The sequence below is a fragment of the Astyanax mexicanus genome, chromosome 15, assembly GCF_023375975.1.
Source record: "Astyanax mexicanus isolate ESR-SI-001 chromosome 15, AstMex3_surface, whole genome shotgun sequence".
Taxonomy (NCBI): Eukaryota; Metazoa; Chordata; class Actinopteri; order Characiformes; family Acestrorhamphidae; genus Astyanax; species Astyanax mexicanus.
The window spans coordinates 20,286,049-20,313,444 of NC_064422.1; the positions used below are offsets into that span (position 1 = coordinate 20,286,049).

The 27,396-nt window shown below is 40.5% G+C and overlaps 1 protein-coding gene and 1 long non-coding RNA gene across 2 annotated transcripts in view; one reads left to right on the forward strand and one right to left on the reverse strand.

Moving 5' to 3' along the window:
- The window catches only part of grid1b (glutamate receptor, ionotropic, delta 1b), a 566,616-nt gene that overhangs the window by 74,388 nt on the left and 464,832 nt on the right, over positions 1-27,396 (reverse strand). Inside the window, exon 5 of the mRNA XM_022669150.2 lies at positions 9,974-10,027. Coding sequence (XP_022524871.2) covers positions 9,974-10,027 — 54 coding nt within the window. The remainder of the gene's footprint in view (positions 1-9,973; positions 10,028-27,396) is intronic.
- On the forward strand, positions 16,882-17,583 carry LOC125781344 (uncharacterized). The gene is made up of 2 exons (XR_007424567.1): positions 16,882-16,953; positions 17,396-17,583. It is a non-coding gene; the product is annotated as an uncharacterized LOC125781344 (long non-coding RNA).

Genomic DNA, 27,396 nt, shown 5'->3' on the forward strand with positions numbered 1-27,396 from the left:
ACTAGTAGCTTGTCAGCAGTGTAGCACAATGGTTGGTAGCCAAGCGTGCTTTTTCCCAGTTTTGGGTGTTTCCGCAGTTCACCACCAAAACGGTGAGATATACCAACACCTGAGAAAGTGTGGTACAGCGAAAAAGTTGTGGCCTGAGCCATTTCAATAGGGTCTGGGGGACGTCCCCCCCATCTGGCAAATGCACCTGCCACAGTGATGAGATGTTTGTTCCTTCGAACAAATTTCATGAGTCTTTCGACCCAATCCATTTGTGGAATTGGCCATATACCCCACAGATCTTCTGAAGATTGGGGCTGAAAACACACTAGCCTTTTTCCAACAAGTGGCAGATATGTCAATTGTGGGAATGCTTGGTGTGTTTCCCCCATCATTTTGTGGTCCACCCATGGGTGATCGAGGGCCTGGGCCAGGCTCTCCCCCCCATGACGCTGAGGCACCACGAATGAAGATGAAGCGTGTGTATCTGGGGCATAAACAAACAGGCCCTTGAGCATCCTGAAAGACGCACAGTAAGTGGCAAGTGGATCAAGGTGAAATGCCAGTGTTCTGAAAGAAGTGTTGTCACATGCACCAATTGTCATGTTAACTTTCCATTTGATCTGAGCATTCCGAAAAGCACATCCATCTGTGTAGATGGTGGGAATGTTTTTACATTCATAAGAATCCAAAGGACTGTGTTTGTCTGGAACCACTGGTGCAGGAACAAGAAGAGAACAATCCTTTTGGTGCACGAACAGAGGATCACAGTTAGTCCGTGGCAAGGAACCTGCAGGTGGTCTGTGAACAGCTGACTTGTCAGCCCATGGAACAGAGATTTCACCGTTTACCATTGTGTTAAGAGTGAATGACTCTCCAGCTTTTGGGTTGTACTCATCTACAGCCGTAGAGGGAGTCAATGCCCATGAACAGGTGTTTTGTTTTAGAATCATGGTAGGGGATTCTGAGGATGGTGGTTTCAGAACCCTGACAGTGAGCTTCTCATTGATTCCCGTGGAATTTGAAGGTTCAATGAGCTTGTGTGGCTCAATGTTGCTAGCAACATGATAGCATTGAACTCTATCCTGTGCCTTAGGACAGGGCAGGGGTTCGCAAACCTGTGCCCAGATTCTATGATGCTGAAAGTCAATCAATGGTTTGAACCGGTCAAGGAGGTCTTTGCCAAAGAGCAATGGGACGTTCTCCAATGGAGAAATGTGAATTGGATGGGTGAGGCTCATTGGACCGATGGCAACGTGCACCAGGGCTGCAGAATGCAGAGTGATACCAGTGTGCGAATATGGTTGAAGGTGAAGAGCACACTTTTTCAGAGGTATCTCTTTGTTGTTTCGGCGGGCTGTCGCCCTCACCTGGTCAAAAAGTGAATTTGACATCAAAGAAATGTCTGACCCTGTGTCCAAAAGAGCTTCATACCCGAACACATCTTCCAGCCTGGTGGCTAGATAGAATTTTGGTGTTGAACCTTTCTCGGTTAAGAAACCCAAGAATTGTTTAGGTGGTGGGTCCTCCAGGCTGAGGGAAGGAGCTTCCTCAGTGTGGTTGTTTTCAGCGTCTGGCTGTACAACCCAGGCTGCATTGGGGTGGATGGATTTCGCACCCCCCCAAGCAGGTTGATCAGGAGCTTGGACAATTGGCAAGAATTCAGATTCAGCATTGTCCTGCTTGCGTATTTCGTCACGAAATTGTCTGAGCAGACTGCCGTCTTTAGTGCTCAGGTTAGTTGGATATCTCTCATGCTTGTGCCCTTTAGGTGGACACCAACGTTTGTGGTGCTTTGGGCTCTTTCTCCTGAGCGGAGATTGAAGTTTGCTGGAGCTCTGTGCTCGAGCATGGTGCTGTGAGTGTTTGCCATTCCAACTGCGTTTTATCCTACCTTTCCTTCGATAGGAGGGCCTTTGGTCACTTTGCTCGGCCCAATGTAGGGACGAGCGACGCCAAGAGTGGAACACTCTCTGGTTTTTGTGGTTTAACTGGGTCTTAGGTGGCATTGGAGCCTTGTGTGCCCCTTTTTGCTTGACGTGGGAGGACTGCTCATTAATTATCAGGACGTCATTTGACTCTGATTTTTTATTAATGTTTTGTTGGAACTTAGCAAATCCTCTGAGAGCCAAATCACGCAGCTGCCGGCTTGTTAGCATACGAGGGCAGGCTGCGACTCCAAAAGAGTGACTGGTGGAGGGATGGAGGTTTCTCACGAACAATGTTTTGAAAACTTCCTCTTCCTCCATTCCAGGCTCATTTCTATAGCCGAAATAAGCGTGCCTGAGGCGGTGATAGTACTGTAGGGGTGTTTCCTGGCGACTCTGCTTTATTGCAAGAGCTGCAGCAAGGCCGGTTTGAACAAGGTGGTTGGAGAACTCATTCTCCAAAGCCTTGCAAAGAGCAGGATAGTCTCTCTTAACCTGGGGTGGTTGGCGCTCAATGAAACGTCCAACTTCCCGACTAGAGGACACCTTAATGAGGTAGATTTTATCATCTACCGTGGCCTTGGGGAAACGGCGTAAGAAGAAGTCAATGTCGCGAAGATACTGGTGGACATCATTAGAACCGTCCGGTTCTGGTTCAAAGCGTGGGATGTTACGCGCAATTTTGTCCAAATCTCTATCAGAGGGTGCTTGAGGTAGCACAGAGGTCCCATATGGCTGGGAACGCTGAGTGAACCTTGGTTCTACTGGCGCTTCAGCACCTTTAAGGGAGACTAGAGGGAATGTATTTGTGGATGGTTGTTGCTTAAGATCCGGAACCCCAGGGGTTCCTGATTTACCAGCTGGATTGATGGGAGAGTCTCCCTCCATCATCAGCTCAAATGTTAACTCTGTTTGGTCTCGAGTTAATTTTACTGCATTGTTAGCATGTGCTAATTCAGTTTCTAGCTCAACCTGTTTTGCAATAGCATGTTTTAGTTTTTCCTGTGACTGAGCTGCAAGTTGGGTAGCTATGTTGGCTTCCTTTTGAAGCAGCTGCACTTCGGTTTTGAGGTCTCTTTGGTTCATTTCAGACTGTACAGTTTTGTTCTCTAGGTCTGCAACTTTATCATTTAAAGTCACAATCTCTGCTTGGAGATTTTGAATGGTTTTGGAGGAAGCAGCAAGTTGATCCTGTGACAACAGCAGTTGTTTCCACAGTATTAGGGAAATCGGATCCACTTGTTGCTTGCCCTCAAGGATTTTAGATACACACTCATTGAGGCTTTTGGCAATTAGTGCATGGAGACCCCCACTGTCCATTTGTTGGACTGGGATGGTAAGTCCTGGGGGTAGACCAGCTGTAAGCTCTAAAAGAGCTTTTTCGGTGGCACACATTTTGATTTACGTAAAGCACGTGGAATCAAACAATTTTGATGACAAACAAGTTTATTTTATGTTCGAGTCAATTAGCATTGTGCCTTTTCTAAGAAGAAAATCTGTTAAAAGTGGGCGACCTAAGGTTACAATTAGTAGATTAATTTTAAAAGAATAGTTAGATTTGTTGTCAGTGATGCTAGTGAACAGTTTAATAACTGTAGGGCACTATACACAATGTCTAAATCTAAATATGGGTATAGTTATTAACTATGTACAGGATGGGAGAATTTAACTATGTATTAAGCACAGGTGTGCTGGGTATATGGTTGAGTAACTGATAACTGGATAGGTTTTTTTTTTTTTTTTTTTTTTTTTTTTTTAATGGTTAATTAATTAATTAATTTCAATCAGTTATTAATAATTGATCTTAATCGATCAATAATTAATCTTAATTTATTTGAAGATGGTTGAATTAAATTGAAAATAATTAATTAACAAAAATTTAATTAACTTTACTTAATCAAATTGATTAAAATGACCAGTTAATTAATTTATGTTGTGATTAGTTACCCAATGGAGATAGCTATTTAGCTTGGTTCAATGTAACATAAAGAGTAATGTTTGAGAGAGCAGACCTGAAACTTAAATTTAACTATTTAATATTAACCGATTAAATGAATGCAGTTATTTGTTTACTTATTCACATACCATTTAACCCAACCACAATGCAAATTCCCTTTATTAACTTAACAAAAAGTTTGTTTGAAATTGGCACCCTCTGGCGACAGAAACACTAAATGTACTCTACAGGATGATAGCAATTACACAAGTACAACACCAGGTGGCGACACAGCTATGTGGCTAAGTGGCTCCCTCTGGTGGTCAAACAAATGAGATGCACCTTTCTGCACTGTATGCAGTTACCCAAATCAAACACCAGATGGCGATGTGGCAGTGTACCCCCCCTAGTGGTGAGGGGTAGTAAAACACCCTTTGATTTTGAGTGTAAATAGTCAGGCTGTCCACCAGATGGTGGCAGAGGCCGACTGGTGGGAGTGGTCACGCCCACTGATGATGCCACGTTAAGGACCGCCCTTTGGGTCTGGGACCTGGTCAGCAGATTTGACTGACTCAGTCGACTGTGAATAGCAGAGGAGAAGGACACGGCTGTCCGAAAGTTTAACACAGCAGCAACACACTGACTTCACAAGATGAGCAAAGAGGATTTACATCCTGGCGTGGTTAGTTTAATCACGCACACAATAAACTTCCTGCCACTCAGGGTGGTGTTACGTAAAAGTTAGCTACTCTTTTACGCACGTGGAAGTGTCCAGTACTGCAGGATTTTACGGATTTCGCGCAAAAACCGGCAGTTTTAACTGGAGCGCGGAGTCGATGAGCCGGAGATCCGCGACTCAGGGCTGCGCGAAGGCCTTATCAGATCAACACTGGCAAAATATGTCTATTTTACCGGAAACAGTTCGAACTTTATGTAAGTACACACGTATATACACGTATATACACCCGGGTTTAAGGTTACCCACACACGGCGGTGTGTCAACCAAGCTTATTTTACAAATAAGAGTAATGTTTTCAAGAGCGCTCGCATGCCACACACACAACTGTACACGTTATACAGACAAACAGGGGACCGTGCGCGCGACGCGCACACACAGCGGGGGACTGGCCAGTCCTGAATTGTAAACAAAAACACGTGTAGCACATGTGCGTGTGTTTCTAACACGCTGGGTTTATGCAGTTAACTCCAGCTAGGCCAGCTAGCCAGCAGCTAACGCATTTAATAATAACAACAAAATACACTTTATTCTGCAACTTACAGCGCTATTTTCTGGAACTGGTTATGAAATGTGTATATATTCTGGTCTCGCGGCGGAGAACCAATAAGAATATAATCCTGCCCCACGTTGGGCGCCAATTATGTAGCGGCTCAGTGGTTTAATACCTGGTGCTAATTGAGATGTTGAAATATTTTTAATTGGGCGCCAGTTATTAAATTAATTTAATTAGATTAATTAATTAATTAATTAATTAATCAAATTAATTAATAACACAAGACATCTCAGGGTGTGGTTTCTACAGGTGACAGAAATTTTCATAACCAAGTTATCCAGAAAAACACACTGAAATGACAGGTTTTGTAAAATAAAAGTATTTATTAAATCACACAGATATGAGTAAATAATTCATTAAAAAGTCATAAATGTAGCCATTAGCTATCAAATCATAGTGTAGAATGATAAATGAGAAATAAAAGAACAAACACGTTATAATGCTGATATGAAAGGAATAAAGATTAATATAACTATTAAGTGAGTATTTCTAAATAAGGGTCTAAGGCATTTTAAGTCTACGAAACCAATTCTTATTTCCAACCAAGCCACTCAAAATGAGTCATCTATACTAAAGACGCTCTATTAAAGACCCGACCAAACCATGACCAACAGACACCATCTGCCGAAAGATTAAACCCAGCTCTGCCTTACTCTGAGTTGTTGAAGTGGGCCTTGGTGACGTCCGCCTGGGTTGGTCGTCTGCTGCTTCACCCCGAAAAAGGATCACGTGAGCCTGTCTGCAGGGTGGGTGGACTACCTGTGTCAGCACGGAGCCCCATTAGAACCCACAGGGAAATCCCTTCGCTCTCAGGTGGCTTGCTGGTGGCCTCCGGACCGCAGATTTCTGGGTTGGATCTGGCGGATCTCTTTTTCAGCTGTACTTTAGCTAAACTTAGATGGAATAATGCTTGGCTTCGTAGATTGTAAAATAACCTTAGATATTTTAACTAGGATAGCTAATATTAATATACTTGAAGATTAAATGCACTAGTCTAAGAAAACTAACTTAAGATGACTAAACTAACAGTCTATCCTTCCTCCATCTCTGGGCTCCCTAACCTCTCTCCTCTAACTGTTTTCCTCAACTCATCTTCTCCAACTCCTTCTCCCACTCCTTCTCTAACTGCTTCTCCTCCAACTGCTCTGACCTGAACTGGAAACTCTAAACTGGAAAACTCCAACTGGCAACTGAACTGTGTCTGCCCAGTTTCACTATTAGACTCTGTGGCCTGTTTGGCCCTTGAGCTCCGATTGGCTCTGTGGCCCAAGTGTCTGTGTTTTGATTGGTCTAGGAGCAATTTCAAACTTTGGTGGGGATTCACAAAGGGCCATAAAACCCCCCCTCGCTCACATGGTCAGCATGCTTCAGAATTTTTCTAATAGATCAAACCAAAAGAAAACTCAATTAAACAGTGGATCAAAATACATTTTTCAGCATATCAGTTTGTGAGGATAAATTCAGGAAACAACAATCTTACAATTGAATCACAATAAATGTAATATATATATATTTTGCCCACAAACAGTTTTGTAATACTCAAGATAATCTTAGGAATACAATGATGGATGGTACTCTGTCAGAAAGAGATCAAGAGTCATGTTATTATTTAAACCCAATTAAATCACTTAAAAGATAATACATGGTTAAACCACTGATAACCAAATAAAGCTAAATTATCAAATGCTAGTTAAACCTTGTTGATTCAGACTTGAATGTGTAGGAGAATTTAATCAGGACACATCCAAACACATATACCATATACCAGACACATATACCATTATCTAGTAAACATTCTATAAAACACCTTTTTTATATAGTCAATATATATGTATTTTAAGCAAAATCTTCTCAGTGAGAAATTCCTCTCCCTCTGCTGTGTTTAGATAAGCGGCTGTCGTCGGAATTTACGACCGTGGGGGAAGTTGGTGAAGTTGGTGTTGGGAATGTAATTTCCAAGCTAAGAGCATTCATTTTAACTTCATGAATCTTATTTCTAAGTGGTTGCAGAAAGCACAAACCCCTAAATTGGTATAATATATTTGGTGAATTTACAATTTCCAAGGCATTCATTAAGTTTTGAACCCTCTCTCAAGTCCCGTAGTCCCGTCCTTGTCCTGGTGATTGTGCTGTTGGCAAAACCACAATTGTGCACAGTTCCAGATGTTTAAACATTAACGGTCCTAAATCCAGATTTACGACTGACAGCGTCTGAAGGAATGTCAAAAAAGAATTTAAAAATGTTTACCCTGACTTGCATTTAGGGTTCTCGAGCGAGGCTGAGTGAAGAAATAGTCAGGAAATGTCATTTTGAAATTTAAGGCTGTTTGAAAAAGATAACTCCAAGGCTTTTAGAGTGTTCTGGGGGTTGAAGTTCCTTATAGACCATAAAGTGGGGGTAGTGTGTGTGTGTGTGTGTGTGTGTGTGTGTGTGTGTGTCCAAGCGATGCAGGAATCCTCTGTTTAATCCACTACACTGCCAAGCTGTTGCCTTAATATCCAAGGTAGTTGCTATAGGGTTGCTTGCTAGTTTCTAAGTGGTTGCTAGGCACCTTTCATGGTATCACAGGTGGTGGGTAGCCAGCAGAATGTGGTTGCTGTGGTACTTTATGTGATTAGTTGGGGGTTTCTAGTGCATATGTAGCATCAGAAAAGTGAGTGCCCAAAGTTTTGCACTTAGATTGTGACCTTTTTTATCCTTCTATCTAATTGTCCTTTTTCATGAAATTACATCTAATTTGAATTGAATGGTGTGGATGGAATGGGTTCTCGGCAGTTGCTATGGTGTTGCCATGCTTTTACAGGTTTTCTTAGTGGTTGTTGAGGTTTTACTAGGTGTTTGCCAGGCTGTTGCTTTGATATCCAAGTTGGCTGCTATTTGAGGTTGCTTTCTAGTTGCTAGGTGGTTGCTAGTCATATGTGATGGTATCCTGGTACCCAGGTGGTGGGTAGCATGCTGGGTAGCATTCTGTTGCTGTGGGAGTCCATGTGCTTGGTTGGGTGTTTCTAGTGTATTTGTAGCATCTGTTCTTTAAAGAGAATCTGACCTTTTCACCATCAAAAGTACATGACGTCTAAATTGAAAATAACCCTATGAGGCTGAAGATAGCCTGGTGATGCACAGCTGCAGATGGAAAAGACTTTAAATGTGTGTGCTAACAAGCCGTGATCAGCAGCCATGCTGTAGCCGACTGATAACTATACGCGCATATGCTACATTCACTTCTCTGAGAACTGATCGTTTGACTGCAAGAAAGTGCTCTCAGACAGGAAAAGGACAGGCAATCACGTCCTCTTCGACATTACAGTGCCATTTTCCCGTGCTTTACGGCAGCTGCAGAATGATAGGCTGCTTTGCCGCGCTTCCTGCGTAATGCGTGGCAGTCTTGCGTGTCGGGACATGTTTACGTCCTGTGTTCTGGGTCATCACACAGCATGGATTTTCAGGACATCAACTGAGACATTTCAGTAATAACCGCAGAGTGTTCGCAGTCGCACACAGCATAAAGGACTGTCAGTACACTGAGCAGGAACAATCTGTGCTACATGCAAACTGAAGGGGCTGATGAAAAACGAGAGCAAAAGAGAGGTTTAATTTACATCGGCTGTCTTCTCCAGCCTTGGAGACATGTGTACTTAAAAGAGTGCAATGCATAGACCATAAGGGGGAAGTTTCTCTCCATAGCTAGTTGTAGCACTGGAAGAATGAAGGTTAATAAGAGACCACTTAAAAAAGGTTGAGTTTCTTTGTTTTTACCAAATTAAAAACCTCTGGAATGTAATCAAGAGGAAGATGGATGATCACAAGCCATCAAACCAAGCTGAACTGCTTGAATTTGTGCACCAGGAGTGACTGCATAAAGTTATCCAAAAGCAGTGTGTAAGACTGGTGGAGGAGAACATGCCAAGATGCATGAAATCTGTAATTAAAAGCCAAGGTTATTCCACCAAATATTGATTTGTGAACTCTGTATAACTGAAATCTCTACAAGCTTTAACTAACACAGTGTCACTGGACGTTTGGAGGAGAACACTAACTGCTAATTCCGTTGCATCAGAATTGCCTGTAATTTTGATGAGGACAAAGTAGCCCAGTTATGTTTGTTTGAGTCCTCACTGGAGTTCAAATTTACAACCTCCTAATGATAATGCAATTGCTCACGACACCTGAATCATTGTGCTGAACACAATGTCTACACAGATTCATTGAGAGTTCATCCACAGTCCTGCTTTTGTCTTGGTGAAGATGGAGGTGGTCAGAGCCGAGATAAACAGTTTGTTGTCACGTCTCACATGTCCAGAATGCTTGGGAAATTTTTAACAAAACCAGATCGCCCTTGGACTTCATTACAGGCACCTTTATAGCCCAACGTTTTGTCAATAAGGCCTTCAAACAGTGGCCCTACTTTCTCTGAATACACACTTTCATAAATGTGATAATCCAACAGGACAATGCTCGTCCACATTGCTGCACAATGTTGTTGCCTTAAAACTATATATATTGTCCATATCAGTGTACATACCAATCATTTATTGTTGGTAATCTAGTAATCTTCCTTCTAAATAGCATTGCAATTCAACACTTCCATCTGGTTGCTACTATTTTATGGTGATGACTGTCTAAGAGATATAGCATTTAAATATGCTTAAAGAACTTCAAGCACTTCAATTAACACCACCGAACATGTGGAGAAGGACCTCAAGTCTGGAGACCAGAGATTTAGACCGAAAGCAATAGAGAAAAACAAAATCTCAGAATTGAAGTAGGAAGCGCCTGGCAAGACTAAGTCAGGAAAAATGGAATAAAAGGCAGAATTCGCTTCTCTTACCTCATTCACAAACACCCAGTGGCTGTCTTTGGAGGCCAGGTTTGTCTCTACCGCCTGTGGAGAGAAAGAGAGGGAGAGAACAAGAGTGAGTGCGCAGTTGGAGGGAGAGAGAGAGGGAACGGGGGAATGAGAAGACTACAGGCAGCATGTTGGAGACCACTTGTCCCTGGCCGAGTGTTTCTTTCTCTGGTAGACATAAAGAAACAACCCAGGCTTCTTCGCTCTACCTTGGCCGTGATGTGTTACAATGTGTACTGTGAGCACGGTGAGGGTTGCAGTGTTACTTGGCTTTAAAATAGGTCGCATTTGTTGTCCCCCCCCCCCCACACACACAACCTTCCACTGAGCTGTTAAATGTGACATTCACACAACGGTTCCCCACGGTGTGGCCTGCTGCAGAGCTGGAACAAGTCCTTTTTGAAGGCACTGCATGGAGGCGCTGATGCTATGCATTTAAAGCTACCACGCGTGGCCATATTTCACCTTCCCATAGGTTAAACTTGGAGATTCTGGTAGGATCAGGCTTTTTGAATTTAGGCAAAGCTTTGGAGGGGAGTATAAGATTTTGTAAATAAATCTTATACAAAAATAAAGATTTTGTAGATAAATTTGTCTGTAATTGGTCAGAAAGTCTGAACATGATCAAGAGAAAGATGGATGATCACAAGCCATCAAACCAAGTTGAACTGCTTGATTTCTTGCACCAGGAGTGACATAAAGTTAACCAAAAGCAGTGTGTAAGACTGGTGGAGGAGAACATGCCAAGATGCATGAAATCTCTTTTTAAAAAACAGGGTTATTCGACCAAATATTGATTTCTGAAATCTCTACAAGCTGTAACTAACACAATGTCACTGGAGCGCAACACGTCAGAAAGTCTGAAACATCCAAAACAAGTCCCTTTCTCATTGGAGATCTATCAGGACTTTTTTTATTTCTTATTTACGATATTTTACATATTTCATTATGGGTTTGAGGGACAGGGGAGTGAGGTGCAGAAGACAAGACAAAAAACATGAAACTATACACTTCCAGTCAAAGGTTTTTGAACACCTCCAGTTTCTTTTTTCAGTAGTCTGCTGGCAGTACTGCATGGTCCAGGCAAGTCTGCATTTTTTATTACTTTCTTACTGCCACTCTACCTGTCCAACCTGCAGCTCTGAGCTTTCTGTTTTTATTCACAGCTAAAACCGAGACATGGTCCAGTGTTAAACTGAGTTACAGGGTTTTGTCATGTGAGCTGTCTATCATGGTGCAGCATTATTTAGAGCAGCAGTGGGTCTTTGGTATCATAAGGACGCAAAAAATATGCCTTGTGTAGCTCGAAATTTGCAAAAGACATGTACTAAAGCCCTATCCGGACAGGATTAGTTTTTCAGGGGGATGTCTGTAAAAAATATTTCACACTTCTACTTGGAGGACCAGTGAGTTTTTTGGCTTTCTTGGTCACGTGACATCGTGTTCAGTAGCTCCTCCATTTCCACTCACTGTTTATATGGATCTCTGTGGAAACATGTGCCCAAAGTGTAATGACGGTGCGTGGCAGTGGACAAATAGCTATTTTATTAATTGCGAGGACACAGATTTGCATCCAGCCGGGACTAATATTTCTGGAGGACCACAGAGTTCAGTGAAAAACAGTAGGTAATTCAGCCAGTAATTTTTGCATTGGACATCTAGAAAAAAATACATAGATGGTCATTCCAAACAGAAATAAAATCACAGAGGACCCCCAATTAAAAAGAAAATTACCGCAGGACCCCTGAGAAACTAATCCCATCCGGATAGGGCTTAATTCTCTTAATTAATCGTGGATGTGTTTTGGGCGTAACATAAAATAATAACTATTATAACTAATCAATGTTTCACTTGTCATTTCCTTTAAGAGCCAGGTGTGCTCTGACTTAACTGGTGGATTGATATTTTAACAGTGCAGTGCTTCTGCACTTTTCATCAGAGGAAACTAATCTGCTCGTTCATGCTGTAAAAAAAAAACAGCATTGTTATATTATTTTGTATTCTGTTCATTGTTCATGTAAATGTTGGGCCATTACTGCTACGTGTCCTTGTGTGTGTTTATGAACGTCTAACAGTTGACGTTGTCTAGGTTATATTTAGTCAGTGGCCCACCTGTGTTTTCTATTGCCAAGATAACAATATGCCAGAAATTTACCTGAACACGCTTCACTTTCAGACCACCACACCCATCGGTGTAGATATATTCACAAGTGCAGTCGCTGTTTAAATAAACTAGAATAGACTGTTTGCAATGTGTAAGATAGCAATAAGCATTGCAACGTGCCTTGCATAGGGTGTAGGATAGGATCCAAGCTGTTTACTTTAGTGACTCATTTTCTGGCCCCTTCTTTTGCCAGAGCTCTTCAGTTTTCTCCAGTTTCGAGAAGTCAATTGATGGTGCAGAAAACCATAATTACCACAGTCTGGCTGTATTTGTAATTTCTCTAAAGTAAAAAGTAGAGAGTTATGTTAAGTTACGATGCTCTATCTGAGTTCCTTTTTTTAAGACATTATGGCAGCAATCCAGACACCTGCATTGTCTCAAAGCTCTGGAAGATTTGAACCACTAACATTTGAACCACTTAAACTCATCCATCTGACTTGTAGTTGGACATTGAAATGCTCAAACATCAATAAAAAATGTTGTTTTTAAATTAGAGGACTGGCAGTGTATATGAGCGTGTTTACCAATTAATTGTTTTCCAGTTCGTGACAGCAATATATTAGCGCCATGAAAGAGAATTCTATTGTTTTTAATTGGTTGTTTATGTGTCTTCTAGCAGGCAGAGTGATGGTATTGGATTGATATGGCTGATTAAGGCACGGGACATGGTTTTTACACTGCAAACAAACAGTATCATCATTTGCTTGATCCAGACCAAAGCTCCCTTTTTTTGGTTGAACCAAATTTTGGTCCTTGTGTCCAGACTTTCTCTCCTGCTGTTGAAAAACCCATTTGGATTCCAAGAACAACAAGATCACACGCAATACATTCAAGAAGAACAGCTGCATAATCAGTGGCGCAATGAGGTGGGCATGGATCGCAACACCTCAGTGGGTCCAGATGGTCTTCGGTGGTACCTTGTCTGATCTTCTAACAACTGATCGATTTCCAGCACAAATACTTCGCTGTTGTTTCTCTGCTTTCCACTGATTGGTACCTCGGCCAAGCTTTAGTTGGCTTTAGTTGGTAAAAAGAACAAAAAGAACTGTAAACAATATGCTATATAATTTTCTCTCCTGAGAGCGAAGGCTAGAGCTGAAGTGAGCTCAGTTCCATTGAATCCAATTATAATAGCACTAGCATTTACCATTTAGACACGTATTATTACAGGTCTCACATTAGACCATGACCGCAGTTCCAAGGTAGATCTGTGTCAGCTAGACTGATCTTATGCCTTGACAGCATGTAATGTAATATCAGGCAATCCTGAAGTCATTGAGAAGGTGCTAAAGAACTCCAGCTAAACCCTATACAGTATTTTTTAAGTGATTTATCTTGATTCTCTACCATTTGGTTTAACTATCAAGCTATAATAGCCCAAAACAGGACTCTCTATACAATTGAAATAACAACCAAATAAACATAAAACTCATTCTTGCTAATCAGTATAGTTATTTATATGTTGAAATTGTATGGATGTGTAGGATTTTACCAACAGCTTGTTGATATACTGACTTATTGATGAACTGAACAATATATAGTATATTTCCTAACTGATTCATGTTTAATGATCTGATGGATGATCACCACTATCTCATCACATTCCCAACTGTTTGTTTTATCCCAAAAGTACCATATTTTTCACACTATAAGGCGCACTTATAATCCTGTCATTTTCCCAAAAATTATCAGGGAGCCTTATAATTCAATATGCCTTATGCATAAATTTTACCAGTCAGGTTGTAAGAAGCAGTAAAGCCACTCCACTGAAGTACAGCATCATATAAGAGTTTCAGTTTAGTTGAGTTTAGAGGAGTAGCATTAGCATTAGCCACAAATCGCAATTTCCCAGAGGTGAGCATTATTGGCCTGTAACCTCAGCTAGCACTTAGTGCTGGAGAAATTCAGGAATCTAAGCTTACTATTAATAAACAGAAGTGCTTTGATCACCCAAATAAAATCATTTTCAGGAGAAAAAACTGTGTAGATTAACACTAAAGTTTTTTTTATGACAGTTTTGTTTACTTAGCTTATGTAACTTAAAGAAGTTGAATGCATTTATTAGATAGTAAGTCCATTCAAAGTTCTTATTTTTCTGCTTGTTTTTTTTTGTGTTTTCAATATTTCCACTCAATTTCACACAGTCACACAGCAGAGATAGCTGTGTGACTGTGTGAAATTGAGTGGAAATATTGCTAGCTAACAAATGCTAATACAGCAAACCACACAAAAAGAGGTTGTCTTCATCACTTCATACTCCCAATCACTCTCCACCAAAACCTACATCTCTATGCTCTAATCCAGTGGTTCCCAACCTTTTTCTTCAGGGACCCATATTTTTACCATTGTAAGCTTTGGTGACCCCCCCCCCCCCCCCCCCAATTTTAAAAGATGTAAGTGTATAATTGGGTTGGGGGGGGGGGGGTTAGAAATGACAAATAAAAACTGACATTTACTATAGATGAATAAAATAAACACGTAAAAAAGGAAAAATTGATACATAAAACATAAGGAATTTTTATCTTATGAAGAAAAAAATAATTAGATCAATAAATTAATACAACTATTTAAAATGAATAAAAAATAATTTATATAAAATAAAAACAAACAAACAAAAAAAAAGAATAATATCAGTTTCAGTTTCAGTTTCAAATCAGTAAAACAGCTCACCAAAACCTCAACCTGTCCAAATATTGGACAATAATTGATTAACTTTACAGGCCCTCACTCATTTTCATTTATTTAACTAAACTGAGTTTTATATTCTTATATTATTATATTATTATATTCAGCCTCGCGCTGAATTCAGCTCCGCGCTGCCGGAGAGAGCGCCCGCGCGTGCGCCAGAGAGAGCGCAGCGCAGCGCAGCGCGGCGAATTTTGCTTACCCTAGACTATATATAGTATTAAAATTAAACCCCTTAAAATCAAGAGGGCTTCGCGACCCATCGTGGATCTTTGGCGACCCATAGGTTGGGTCGCGACCCATAGGTTGGGAACCACTGCTCTAATCCACAGTTTTTCCAGACCAACACTCATCTATTAGATTTTTTTTCCCACCCCATTTTCATCCCTTTAATTCACTTTCATTCATTTTCACACACTCCCAAGCCATAGAGATTCTGTGCTCCATCACCCACCAAACTATGTGTACCTCATCAGAGCAAGTAACATTAAAACTATGACTACATAATACATAGCCAAACTGAGGTATACCCATGTTCTTGACACTCTTTCATTCCTTATTCCTCTCATTTACCTGCAAAATCCTTCCTTCTAGAAATTCACTTGATTAAACACTGTTTTCAGAATATATATCACCCTTTATTAGAGTATCAACAATTTCAGTGGCTCAGGTCTACAGTCATTTAATACTAGTCAAAACTAGATACTAGTCAGAGCTAACGTTAGTCATAACAGGCTTCTGTCTCTGCCTACTCACCTACCACACACTGCTCAATGAATGTGCAGAGCAGCATCAGAAGTAAAGGATTAAAGGGATTTTTGGGCTGGAAAAAGGCCTGGGAATTCTATTATACCTAAGCCTTTGTTGAATAGCATTCCAAATAGATGATGCAACTGAGGGTTTTCTCACACCCCTACATGAAAAGATTTACATTGGCATTCACAGCATTTAACAGATACCCTTTTATCAAAGTTACTTACAGTAAAATCACTTTGCTGTCATCTCAGAAATGATGTCTCAAGCTATTTAAAACAGGCCATAATCTATAGATACCCATGAGATACTGGAACATCATACTACTGATGAGGTTACTACTGTACAAAGATACACAACACTTTATACATTTCTGGAAAAATAAGAAATCACTTAAAAATAAAAAAAATCAAACTGCCGGAATTTTTGCACCAGGAGTGGCATAAAGTTATCTAAAAGCAGTGTGTAAGACTGGTGGAGGAGAACATGCCAAGATGCATGAAAACTTTGATTAAAAAACAGGGTTCTTCCACCAAATATTGATTTCTGAACTCTTAAAACTTTATGAATATGAACTCGTTTTCTTTGCATTATTTGAGGTCTGAAAGCTCTGCATCTTTTTTTGTTATTTTAGCCATTTCTCATTTTCTGCAAATAAATGCTCTAAATGACAATATTTTTATTTGGATTTTGGGAGAAATGTTGTCTGAAGTTTATAAAATAACACAACAGTGTTTATTTTACTTAAACATATACCTATAAATAGCAAAATCAGAGAAACTCATTCAGAAACTGAAGTGGTCTCTTAATTGTTTTCAGAGCTGTAGACAAGAAATATCACCACACGTTCAGAGACTGTGTTCTTATGCTAATTGAACTCACTGAAACTCCATCAAAAGCAAAGTAGCCCAGCTAGAAGGCCTTCATTTTTTTTTTGTATATTGTATATTTGCTCAGTACAGTGAAAGACTGGGGTGAACACTGAGAGTCTGGTGCAGTGTCCAGCCCTGCTCAAGGCCATGATGACAATAGGTGGTTCAGGACAATGTGTGTGCACCCGTTCACATTGCTGTTAGCCTTGGAGCCCAGATCGAGAGCTTTGTGTGCTGGCCTGCCACTATTCAGCTGCTTCATTGTTTATGCTGCTGTACCTCAGTTCAGTTTAAATTTATTTGAAGGCTGCTGCCTGTAAAACAGTGTTCCGAAGTGGATTTCTGGAAGAATGAGTTAAGACCTCTAAATAGGTATCAACAAGGTCAATCCCAAACAGCCTAAGGAAGAATGTGGGAGTGTGAGGACAAGTGGTCAGGAGGTTACCGGAGAGAGGTGAGGCAGGGACGCAAAAACAGCCTGGAACCAGGTAAGAATCCCTTTTGAAGTGTTTATTGTGACAAATTAAGCATCCGAACCCAAAAACAAAAATGAAAACAAAACGAAATTTACAATATATATACAAACTATTTACACGCTACACTGGTAGGAGTTAACGGTGGATTGGCAGCTACCACCACAAATGCTAATACTCAGCTCAATGAACTCCCGTCGGCATACCAGCCACGCTCAACCAGCCCCCCAATAGTGTACCCGCCTGCCTTTAAATACCTTTAGCCCATCCCCGGCTAAACCAACAAGTAATTAACTTGAGGGCAGGTGGGTAAGACAACTATACATAATTGTATATGTACAATATTAACATATTTACAAACAGAATGACATGCATGTAAACATTTGGACGTCCAGGTAAGTATTGATGATAATTTTACAATGTTAATGTATTATTTTCTCTGTTCTCTTTTTCACAGGTACCCCCAGACTCCCCTGCCCCAGGACACCCCTTGGTCTCTACCCAGACCTTAAGGACCCGGGTGGCTCGCGCGCCGCCATTTCCACAGGATCCAGGTAAGTACTGTGTCTGTGTAAAAATGTCTTTGCAGATAAAATGACTCTGGAGTTGGTGGTGATGTATTCAGGGCCCTGACATCATCACAAAGAAGCACTGAAAGGTAGAGAAACTCAACAAGATTGAAATCAATCAAAGAGTAAGGAACAACCACTAAAGAAAAAGTAGCTGATCCTGAGAGACGATCAGATATTTTTGAATGGATGCAACTTAAAGTAGTTGAATGCATTTATCTTATTTTCTGCTGCATTTTCACAGTGTTTTTTTTAAGATATCAACACTTTAAGGTTTCAACTACAGATTTTTGATTAGGCAGCATTTTGATTGGACTTACAGTAACATCCCAAAATCTTCACATTCAATTTGACCTGTGTTTTTAAATCCCAAATCCCAAAATCAGTCCCAAATCCCAGCATAAGGAAGAAGGTCTAAAAGAAAGGGAACTCAAAAGGATTGAAATCAATCAAACCGTGAGAAAAGACCACTGAAGAAAATCAAGACCTGAAGATAGAGATGGAAAGAACAATCAGCAATGCACTGGCCTTTATAGCATATATATTTATGCTATTGCCAATCGACCAATATTTATAAAATTTAGCTGATCCTGAAGGACAATCAGATAATATTCTTGAAATAATGATTACAGCAGCTTTGTGCGAGGCTCACTATGCTGGAGGCATTTTTGCCTGGCCTAAACTAATATACTTATAGAATGTGTAAAACGCATCTTGTGGAGGAAAAAAAAAATTGACTTTTATCGCCACTAACCACATACCCCTCTTTTGAGAGAGAGTGCATCTTTCAGCCCATACAGTGAGTAGCTATTAGCACAACAACACAGCAGAGCTAGCTAGCTAACAGATGCCAGTACAGCAAACCAAACAAAAAGAGCTAAAGGTCTTGGTCTGGATCAACAAAAAATGATCTAGTTTTATTTGCAGTGTAAAAACACTATGTTACATGGTTCAGACTCAACTTATTGCACAAAGTTGAGGCAGGCTCTCGTCACCCATTAAACAATTGAAGAATTCTGAAATCAGACTCCCCTTTACTAGCATGTGCATTATTATGCAGCAGTATGGGCACAAATGCTTATGCTTGTGACTAATGTATTTACTGTAACTGTAGATTAACCCTTATATGTACACAGAAAAGGAATCTGAAGGCAACCTGTTACACTCATTGTGCTGCATGATCACTTGCACAATCATTTGCAGGTAGTCCGATTCTGGCAGGAAGACAGAATTCAGCACTCTCCACAAAAAAGACAGCCTTCTACAAACCAATCAGCATTTATAGAATTTACAGCATTTAGCTGATGCTCTTATCCATGACTATGCTTTATGTACTGTAACTACAAATACTTATAGAATGTGTAAGACTAATGCATCTTGTGGAGGAAAAAGAAAATAAGACTTTTATCACCACTAACCAGATACCCCTCTGGAGGGCGAGCTTTTTAGCACAGAAACTCAGCAGAGCTAGCTAGCTAACAGATGCCAGCACAGCAAACTAAACAAAATGAGGTGATCTTGAGCGACTTACAAGGTCATTTCTATTACAGATGTGAGCCAATGTAGTCTTAGGAACCTTGCCCAAGGACTCTTATTGGAATACCGCAGTATAGTCACTCAGACCTAGAATTGAACCCCAGTCTCCCACATGGTAGCTCACTGGCAGGCAGTGGTGTCATCCACTGCACCACACCAACCACAACGTCTATAGTAGAAAGAGCAAAGTAAACCATGTAGGTGATGATGACAGGACATAGCAACAAAAAAAAGGCAGTCTGAAAAAAGACAAAAATTACTGTACAAAGAATAAATTGTACCAAACACGTGAATCTTGGTTCAAGCTCTGATTCAGACTTTTAAGCACAAAAAAGCCTTTACCCAAGTCATGTGATTCTCTGATGCCTGGGGTTACAGTGCCAGCTCTTACAGAATTTCCACAACTCTCTCAGACTATGCTTTATGTACTGTAACTACACCACATTGACATTTCTTTTCCTGTTGACAGTTCATTTGATTCATTACTCCTTTAAAGCGTCGCTATGATTTGACAAAAGGTCTTGCGCTGAACAGCGACAGTGCTCGTGGGAAGCAGTGCCTGGCCTGTGATTTCCATCCCAGTGCAGTTTTGTTCCGAAAGCCAGCGAAAAAGGAAAGCCAGAGAGCAAATCAAAGCAAATCAGCCCAGACCTCTGTAATTTAGGCCGAGTGGAAGCGGCTGCCAGTGCTTTTGTAGCGCTTGGAGCTACAGACGAAGGGCTGTGATTTCTGGAGTGTGCCGGAGTGGCAAACCCAGGGGAGTTCAGCGTTCAGCAAGGGGGAGCGGGAGGTTGATGCAGCCCAGACCACGAATCTGACCACCATTAACAAGGCGGGGATCGTGCTTGGACCCAGCCCAGGCAGGTCTGGGGGGAACGGGTGCTTTTAACGTAAGGCTCAAAAACAAGGCCGTAGTCCTTTGGGCTTGGGGGTTACTTTGGCTCTTCTACAAAGAGGGGTCAATTCCGCACAGGTTTTGCATGCTCATGCTTTCCCTACAAAAGTGTGCTCTCTCTCTCTTTCTCTCTCTCCATCTCTCTATCTACCCATACATCCATTCTGAAAACACTCTGCCAGGGCGAGAAGAAAGCCCAGCTGGCTCAGGTAGCTCCATTCCCGAGACTCTGTTCTCTTTAAACAGCGAGATACCGAAGGGATACCGAAGGTGCTGCCGAGCAAATATTAAAATTGTCCAATTAAAAGTGTTGTGCTGCACTTGGGGTTTTCTTCCGCATCTTTAAATTCACTCCAGAGACAGTGAATTTAAAAAAAAAAGAGACATTGGAAACAATTACGCCCTATTCTACCGCGCCTAAGTGCTATGCGGTAGAAATGCAGACAGCAGTCTTCTCTTCTGTCAAGCGTTCCTCTGTGTTTAACGCAACAGACCACCAGCGCAAAGAATATTAGATGTCACTGCATGTCAAGATTATGGAAAAAAACTAACAGTCAGCCTTTGTCTCATTCTTGATTAATTGCTTACTTTACAATGTTTTGATAATGAAGCTGTACAATGTAGGAAGATGTCTGCTGTCAAAACCTTGAAGTAAGTCACTTCTTGTTAGTCGTATTCAAGGTTCTTCTGCGATCAATGACATATTGAAATACAGAATACAGAAATTAAGGAATTGAGTCAATGAAGAGACATTTTGCTATTGCTCAAATATATCACATTTAGTAGGTTGGTGCATTCCTCAACACCAAGCACCTCTACCATCACTCTGGTCACATTATTGATCTGATCAACACCATTTAAACCAAACCTGAAAACCCGACATCTAACAGCTAGGTTTCTGTGACCATTTTGATCCAATTAGCAATGTTTAATTTAAACTTGAAGACCCAACACCTAACAGCTAGGTTTCTGTGACCATTTTGATCTAACCAGCAACTTTTCATCCAAACATGAAAACCCAACTTCTAACAGCTATAGGTTTCTATGGCCGTTTATGATGCGATCAGAAACAGTGACACAAACACATCACAAATCTTCTAATCATCCACTAGACTGTAAACTCTTTACAGGTATCATCAGGTACTTTGTCAGTGTTTTGCTAAATTAGGCTCACAACACCTACAAAAGCTTCAGCATTGCATTATGGCATCCCATAACGTTTTTAAATGTAACTTAATTAGTTTTAAGTTGCAAAAATTCACTTTACTGGAAGCTTTGCTCCATCTTTGGGACTCCAAAAGTTTCTTCAAATTTGACGTTGTGTTTTTGAAGCTAGGTAGCACTTTGTCACCAGCACTTTCAGCAAAAAGTAGAGACTATTAACATAGTCCATCCTTTCAAAGTGTGCAGCTTTACATTACATTATATTTTTACTAAGGAAAAAAAAAAAAAAAAGTAACACACAGTGACTTGGACCTGTAACTTTAATCTGATTACTGGATTGAAAATAGTGACACTTTACATTACTTGTTACTGGGGGAAAAAATGGTTAGATTAAATTAACACGTTACTAAGTAATGCGTTACTGACATCCCTGGTTATAAACCTTTTATAAAGCATCATTCCCTTAGAATATAAAGGTACCCTTCAAATATAGTGTAATTATTCATTCTAATGGGAGAAACATGGATAAGTTGTACATGCTGTGTGAATGCTAAGGGAATCCTAGTGAGCGGGAGGATTTATTGGCTAAGTTCAATTTAGTTCGAAAGTCAGAAAATTGGGTATAAAACATATTTGGATGTTATGGTAGAATTTCCCAGAATATAAGATTGACCAGAACAGAACTTAATGTGTGAAGACTATATTTATATTTTGTAGTTTGAGAGTTTTAGTTGAGTATTGGGAAATCTATCCTCTGCAGTAAGATTGTAGTTCATCTGTTGAGTAAGTGAATCAGTGAGGTGAAGTAGTGAGGTGATGTAGTGCATCATTGTTGAGCAGTATGTCTAAAACATGCTTAATTAATGAGTACACAGAAGTTTCTGAACTCTTCTGAGATACCGTGACGTATGTGCGGCAAACGTCTTTCACCAAAGTCACCCCAGTCCCTAGTTTATAGCTTCAACACATAAAGGCCTTGGTGTAGTAAACACACAAAGTTTATATCATCCTGTGAGCCATAAACCACAAGACACAAAGCCAGCAGATACACCCATTACACAACACAATCCCCAGCGTTCCATTAACTCCTAACTGGCATTTATTAAATAAACATGTACAACCAGCTGTGGTGACTTCCGCCATGAATCGTAGGTCAATCTGAAAGGCAGAGTAGTAGGATAGAATTATTTGTTTTTCTTCTTCCTCAGGGTTTTCAGAATTACGGCTCGAATGATATTGACACAGAATTTTCCGCAGAACAAGCACCTGCAATGTCTTCGCGAGGTGCCCTGCAGAGAGCAGTGGCACGTCCTGTTTTTAAAGTGATTATTTGAAGTTTTTCTTTCGGCATGCCGCAGGACTTTCACGCATTCCATTACTCCATTTCCATGCGTGCCGTGGACTCGCTGATCAGGTTCCTATGAAAGTATTAAAGGGACCAACTTCAGGCACCGCGGATCTGAATTGGATTTTCCACGCTGCATCTCCGGTGCCAGCTGGTACAGTCCCGTCCAATTCCCGGCAGGGCCTTGTAGAGTTACAGTAGTAGTAACTGTTCCTGTTACTATGGTAACTATGGATCTATGGATGGTGCTGGGGTGGATGGGTAGAATCTGGTGGGCAGATTCTAAAAGAATAGCCCAGGATTGCAAGAGTAACATATAGTCGCTGTCCAATGAAAAACAAGTATCTTATTTTTTTGTGAATTTTTTGTTTACTACGTAATTTGAACAAACAAAACGTTACTTACACTGTGCCAAAATGTTTATGAATTTTTGATGAATGGACCAATAGAAATACTTCAAAATTATTTTTTACATTGACTTTCATTGAAGAGTTTCATAGAAGGTTTTTTCTCTCTCCTGTAAAGTTGCTGTTTAGGAGATATTTGTTTTTCATTTTAAGAATCTACAGGATCTACAGGACAGATGTGCCTCAGGATGCCATAGAGAACATGTATGCCTCCATAGACAACTGCATCTCTTTTTGATTGTTTAGACATCTTCTAAGAAAAATACAGACTGAATTACCTACTGTTTTTCGCTGAACTCCATGGTCCTCCAATAATTTTAGTCCTGTTTGAACACACATCTCTGAGTTTCGTCACCTCACGTTTAATACAATAGCTAGATAATGGACAATGAAACTGAAACACGTCATTTTAGTGTGGGAGGTTTCATGGCTAAATTGGACCAGACTTGAGGCCAATCTTCATTAATTGCACATTGCACCAGTAAGAGCAGAGTGTGAAGGTTCAATTAGCAGGGTAAGAGCACAGTTCTGCTCAAAATATTGCAATTCACACAACATTATGGGTGACATACCAGAGTTCAAAAGAGGACAAATTGTTGGTGCACCTCTTGCTGACGCATCTGTGACCAAGACAGGAAGTCTTTGTGATGTATCAAGAGCCACAGTATCCAGGGTAATGTCAGCATACCACCAAGAAGGACGAACCACCTCCAACACGATTAACTGTGGATGAAAGAGGAAGCTGTCTGAAAGGGATGTTTGGGTGCTAACCCGGATTGTATCCAAAAAACATAAAACCACGACTGCCCAAATCACGGCAGAATTCAATGTGCACCTCAACTCTCCTGTTTCCACCAGAACTGTCAGTCGCCACATTAAATTATTGTGATCTAAAACCAGGGGTTTCAGTTTCATTGTCCAACCCCTGTATTTGTCCACTGCCACCCACTGTAATTTCCACAGAGATCCACGTAAACACATCCCTTGAATTTTGTTACCTTGCGTTTAATAAAACAGTTATTTGTCCACTGCTACACACCGTGATTACACTTTGGGCGAATGTTTCCACGGAGATCCACGTAAACAGAACAGCGAGTGGAAATGGAGGGGCTACTGAACGCGATGTCGTGATCGAGAAAGCCAAAAAACTCACTGGTCCTCTGTTTTTTCGATTGCAGTCCGGATGTAAGTGTTGTATCTCTGAGTAGCAACATCCTCCTGAAAAACTAATACCATCGGTATAAGGCTTTTGTCTTCTTTCTCCAGTTCTTCTTTCTCTCTTGCTTTGCTTCATGCCCTATTCCTGCATTCCATTCATCCTTCACTGGAATAATGAACACAACCAATGTCAGGGAAATGTCAGGGCGGAGGTATTAAAAATGCATGTGACATTACTTTTTTTGGGTGAGGCTTTGATGTTTTTAAAAGAAAGAAAGGGGAAAAAAGCCTTATCTTTAGAATATTAATTCTCTCTATTACAACAGTCCCTTGAAAGGTAAGGTTTTGCAACACGCCAAAGGTTAGCGGTGGCTATTCCTGTGGGGAAAAACCATGGGAACTGCCTCATTGTTTGAAAGAAATGTCCAATGTTTGCTGTTCCTGTCTGGTACGAAAATCAATTCGCTGGATGTAATGTCAAGCTCAGGTTGTAATTTTATGAAATAAGGAATATATAATAGATAACCAGCCTTCACACACACACACACAAAGCCCACAGGGCAGACATATTTCATAAGATGCTTACTTTAGCTGTGTTGAAAGGCCACATGTGATTCTGCATTCAGCATTCAGGTCACTGGCCAGAAGTCTTTGTGGTCTGTACTGGGGTCAGCCAGAGAGGAGATGACAAGAACACGAACCACGCAGAATCACAAGAAGCCTTTCACTTTTAACAAATTAAACTCCAAGCACAGAGTGGAGAAAGGGCTTCATTCTGTACATTTCTAAAAAAAAATAATAATAATAAAAAATTGGGCTCCAAATGTATCCATTCAAAGTGCACCACTGAACTAGAATTCACTACAGGAAACACTAAAGCTCAACTCTAGAAAGTGTCACTCTTTCATTTTAAAACCTTTAATTTCTAACCTCCTTCATTCTGTCTTCACAGGGAAGGAAATAATTATTGGATGCCTTGCTGTAAGTTTGCCCACTGACAAAGACATGAACAGTCTATAATTTTAAGGGTAGGTTAATTTTAACAGTGCGAGATAGAATGTCAAAAATTAAATCCAGAAAATCACATTGTATAAATGATATAATTTTATTTGTATTTTGCAGAAAGAAATATAAGAAGTATTTAGTCCCCTACCAACCATTAAAAGACCAGTTAGACCCTTCTAATCAACTCGTCACCTGCATTTAAGACAGCTGTCTTAAACTGTCACCTGTATAAAAGACTTCTGTCCACAGACTCAATTAATCAGTCAGACTCTGACCTCTACAACATGGACAAGATCAAAGAGCTTTCTAAGGATGCCAGGGACAAGATCATAGACCTGCACAAGAGACAACTGTTAGTGCAATAGTAAGAAAATGTAATGTCTGTAATAACTGTCAATCGACATCGATCTGGGGCTCCATAGACATCCTTGATCACGAGGAAGGTGAGAGATCAGCCTAAAACTACATGACAGAACTTGTTAATGATCTCAAGGCAGCTAGAACCACAGTCACCAAGAAAACCACTGGTAACACATTACGCTGTAATGGATTAAAATCCTGTAGTGCTCCCACAAAATCACCCATTGCTCAAGAAGGCACATGTGCAGGCCCGTCTGAAGTTGCCAATGGACACTTGGATAATTCTGAGAGTGATTGGGTAAAGGTCCTGTGGTCAGATGAGACAAAAATTGAGCTCTTTGGCATAAACTCAAGTTGCCGTGTTTGACAAAGAGGAAGAGAAATGCTGACTATGACCCAAAGAAAACTGTCCCCACTGTGTTTCTCTGCTAAGAGCACAGGGTTACTTCCCCACAACAATGGGAGAATGGACGGAGCCATGTACCGTAAAATCCTGGGTGACAACCTCGTTCCCTCCGCCAGGACATTAAAAAAAGGGGTGGTGGCTGGGTCTTTCAGCACGACAATGACCCAAACCATAGAGCCAAGGCAACAAAGAAGTGGCTCAAGAAGAAGCACATTAAGGTCATGAATTTTAGTTTCTGTTTTAGATTCTTTATGTTTTTAGTTGTTTTTTTTCTTGTTTTAAAGCCTTCCATATTCATCTCTATTCATCTTAGATTTTATTTTATTTCCTTATTAGACTTTTTGCATATTTTACTAACTCATTTATCTCAATTTAATCATTTTCGATCAGTTATGCTTCATTTTGTTTTATTCATAATGTTTGTATTTTGCTTGTTTTCTCATTACTCTTTTTTTTTCTCGTTCATTCCTTGTTTGTGTTAAATCCTCTGCTGCAATAAAAATGAAGTTCACCCTCAATGAACCCCTGAGTGAACAAAAAAAATAGGTTGATTAATTGATCCTGTAGAAACCACTTCCAGACAGATTTACTACAGAGCCTATAAAACCTCCGGTGCAACTCTCTGTAATTTGTGCTTGATTTGATATGACCTGATTTGGCATGATGCTAAAATACAGATCCATTCCAGAAGTTGTTTTTTAAAGCAGCTGTAGACAACAGAAAATCAGACAGTAAAAGATAACAGTCTCTGTAGAAGAGCTGGAGGTTCTGGTACAGGTCTGATACAGGTCTCATGCTTCACAGCTATGTATCCCATTATTTTTCAACGGGAAGCGTCAGGTGCATTGCATCATGGGTCCTGCGCGTCGAGTCCGGGGGTCGAAATGAGATGAAAATATGAGCCGAGGTGAACTTTATGAAACATGAATACGTTCAACGCAATACGTCTGTCCAATCAGAGGGCAGGTGTTTGCCTGATATGTGTCCTGAACACAGTTAGTTCTGCTTTCAAGCTATTTGTTGCGGGTTCAGGCTTCCCTGTTCTTTATGATCAATCCCTGCTGATTTACAGGGACTCAGGGTTGCGTTCTCTGGTGGGTTTTAAAAATATTAACCTATAATATAAATGTAAAAGTTTAGTTTTGTCTGCCTATATGCTGCTCACTAGACTCACTAGCTCATTCTAACATTTATATTTATAAATATGGATTTATATGTATTAGTTTTTAGGAATATATAAAGCTTGTATAAAACCAATTCCCATTTATTAAAACGATTTAATTGGACGACGCAAGGAACGCCTTTGTAACAACAACATGCGACCAGTTGGAGGAGGGCAGTGCCTTCATGTGTGTTGACGAATTGAAGCAGTGTAAATATAGCGTCAGTCACAGGTGCAGGAATCCCATGTACACTAACATGCCAAAAGCTGGTCTGCTGCAATCTAGCTAACAAAAGGGGAGTGGGAAAAACCTATGATAATTCCGAGCATCATAGTAAGTAAGTAGTTATAGTTACTAGTTACTTCTCCAAAAAAGCTACTGAGTTACTAACTGAGTTGCTCCACTATAAAAGTAACTAGTTACCAGTAAAAGTAACTATTGCGTTACTTT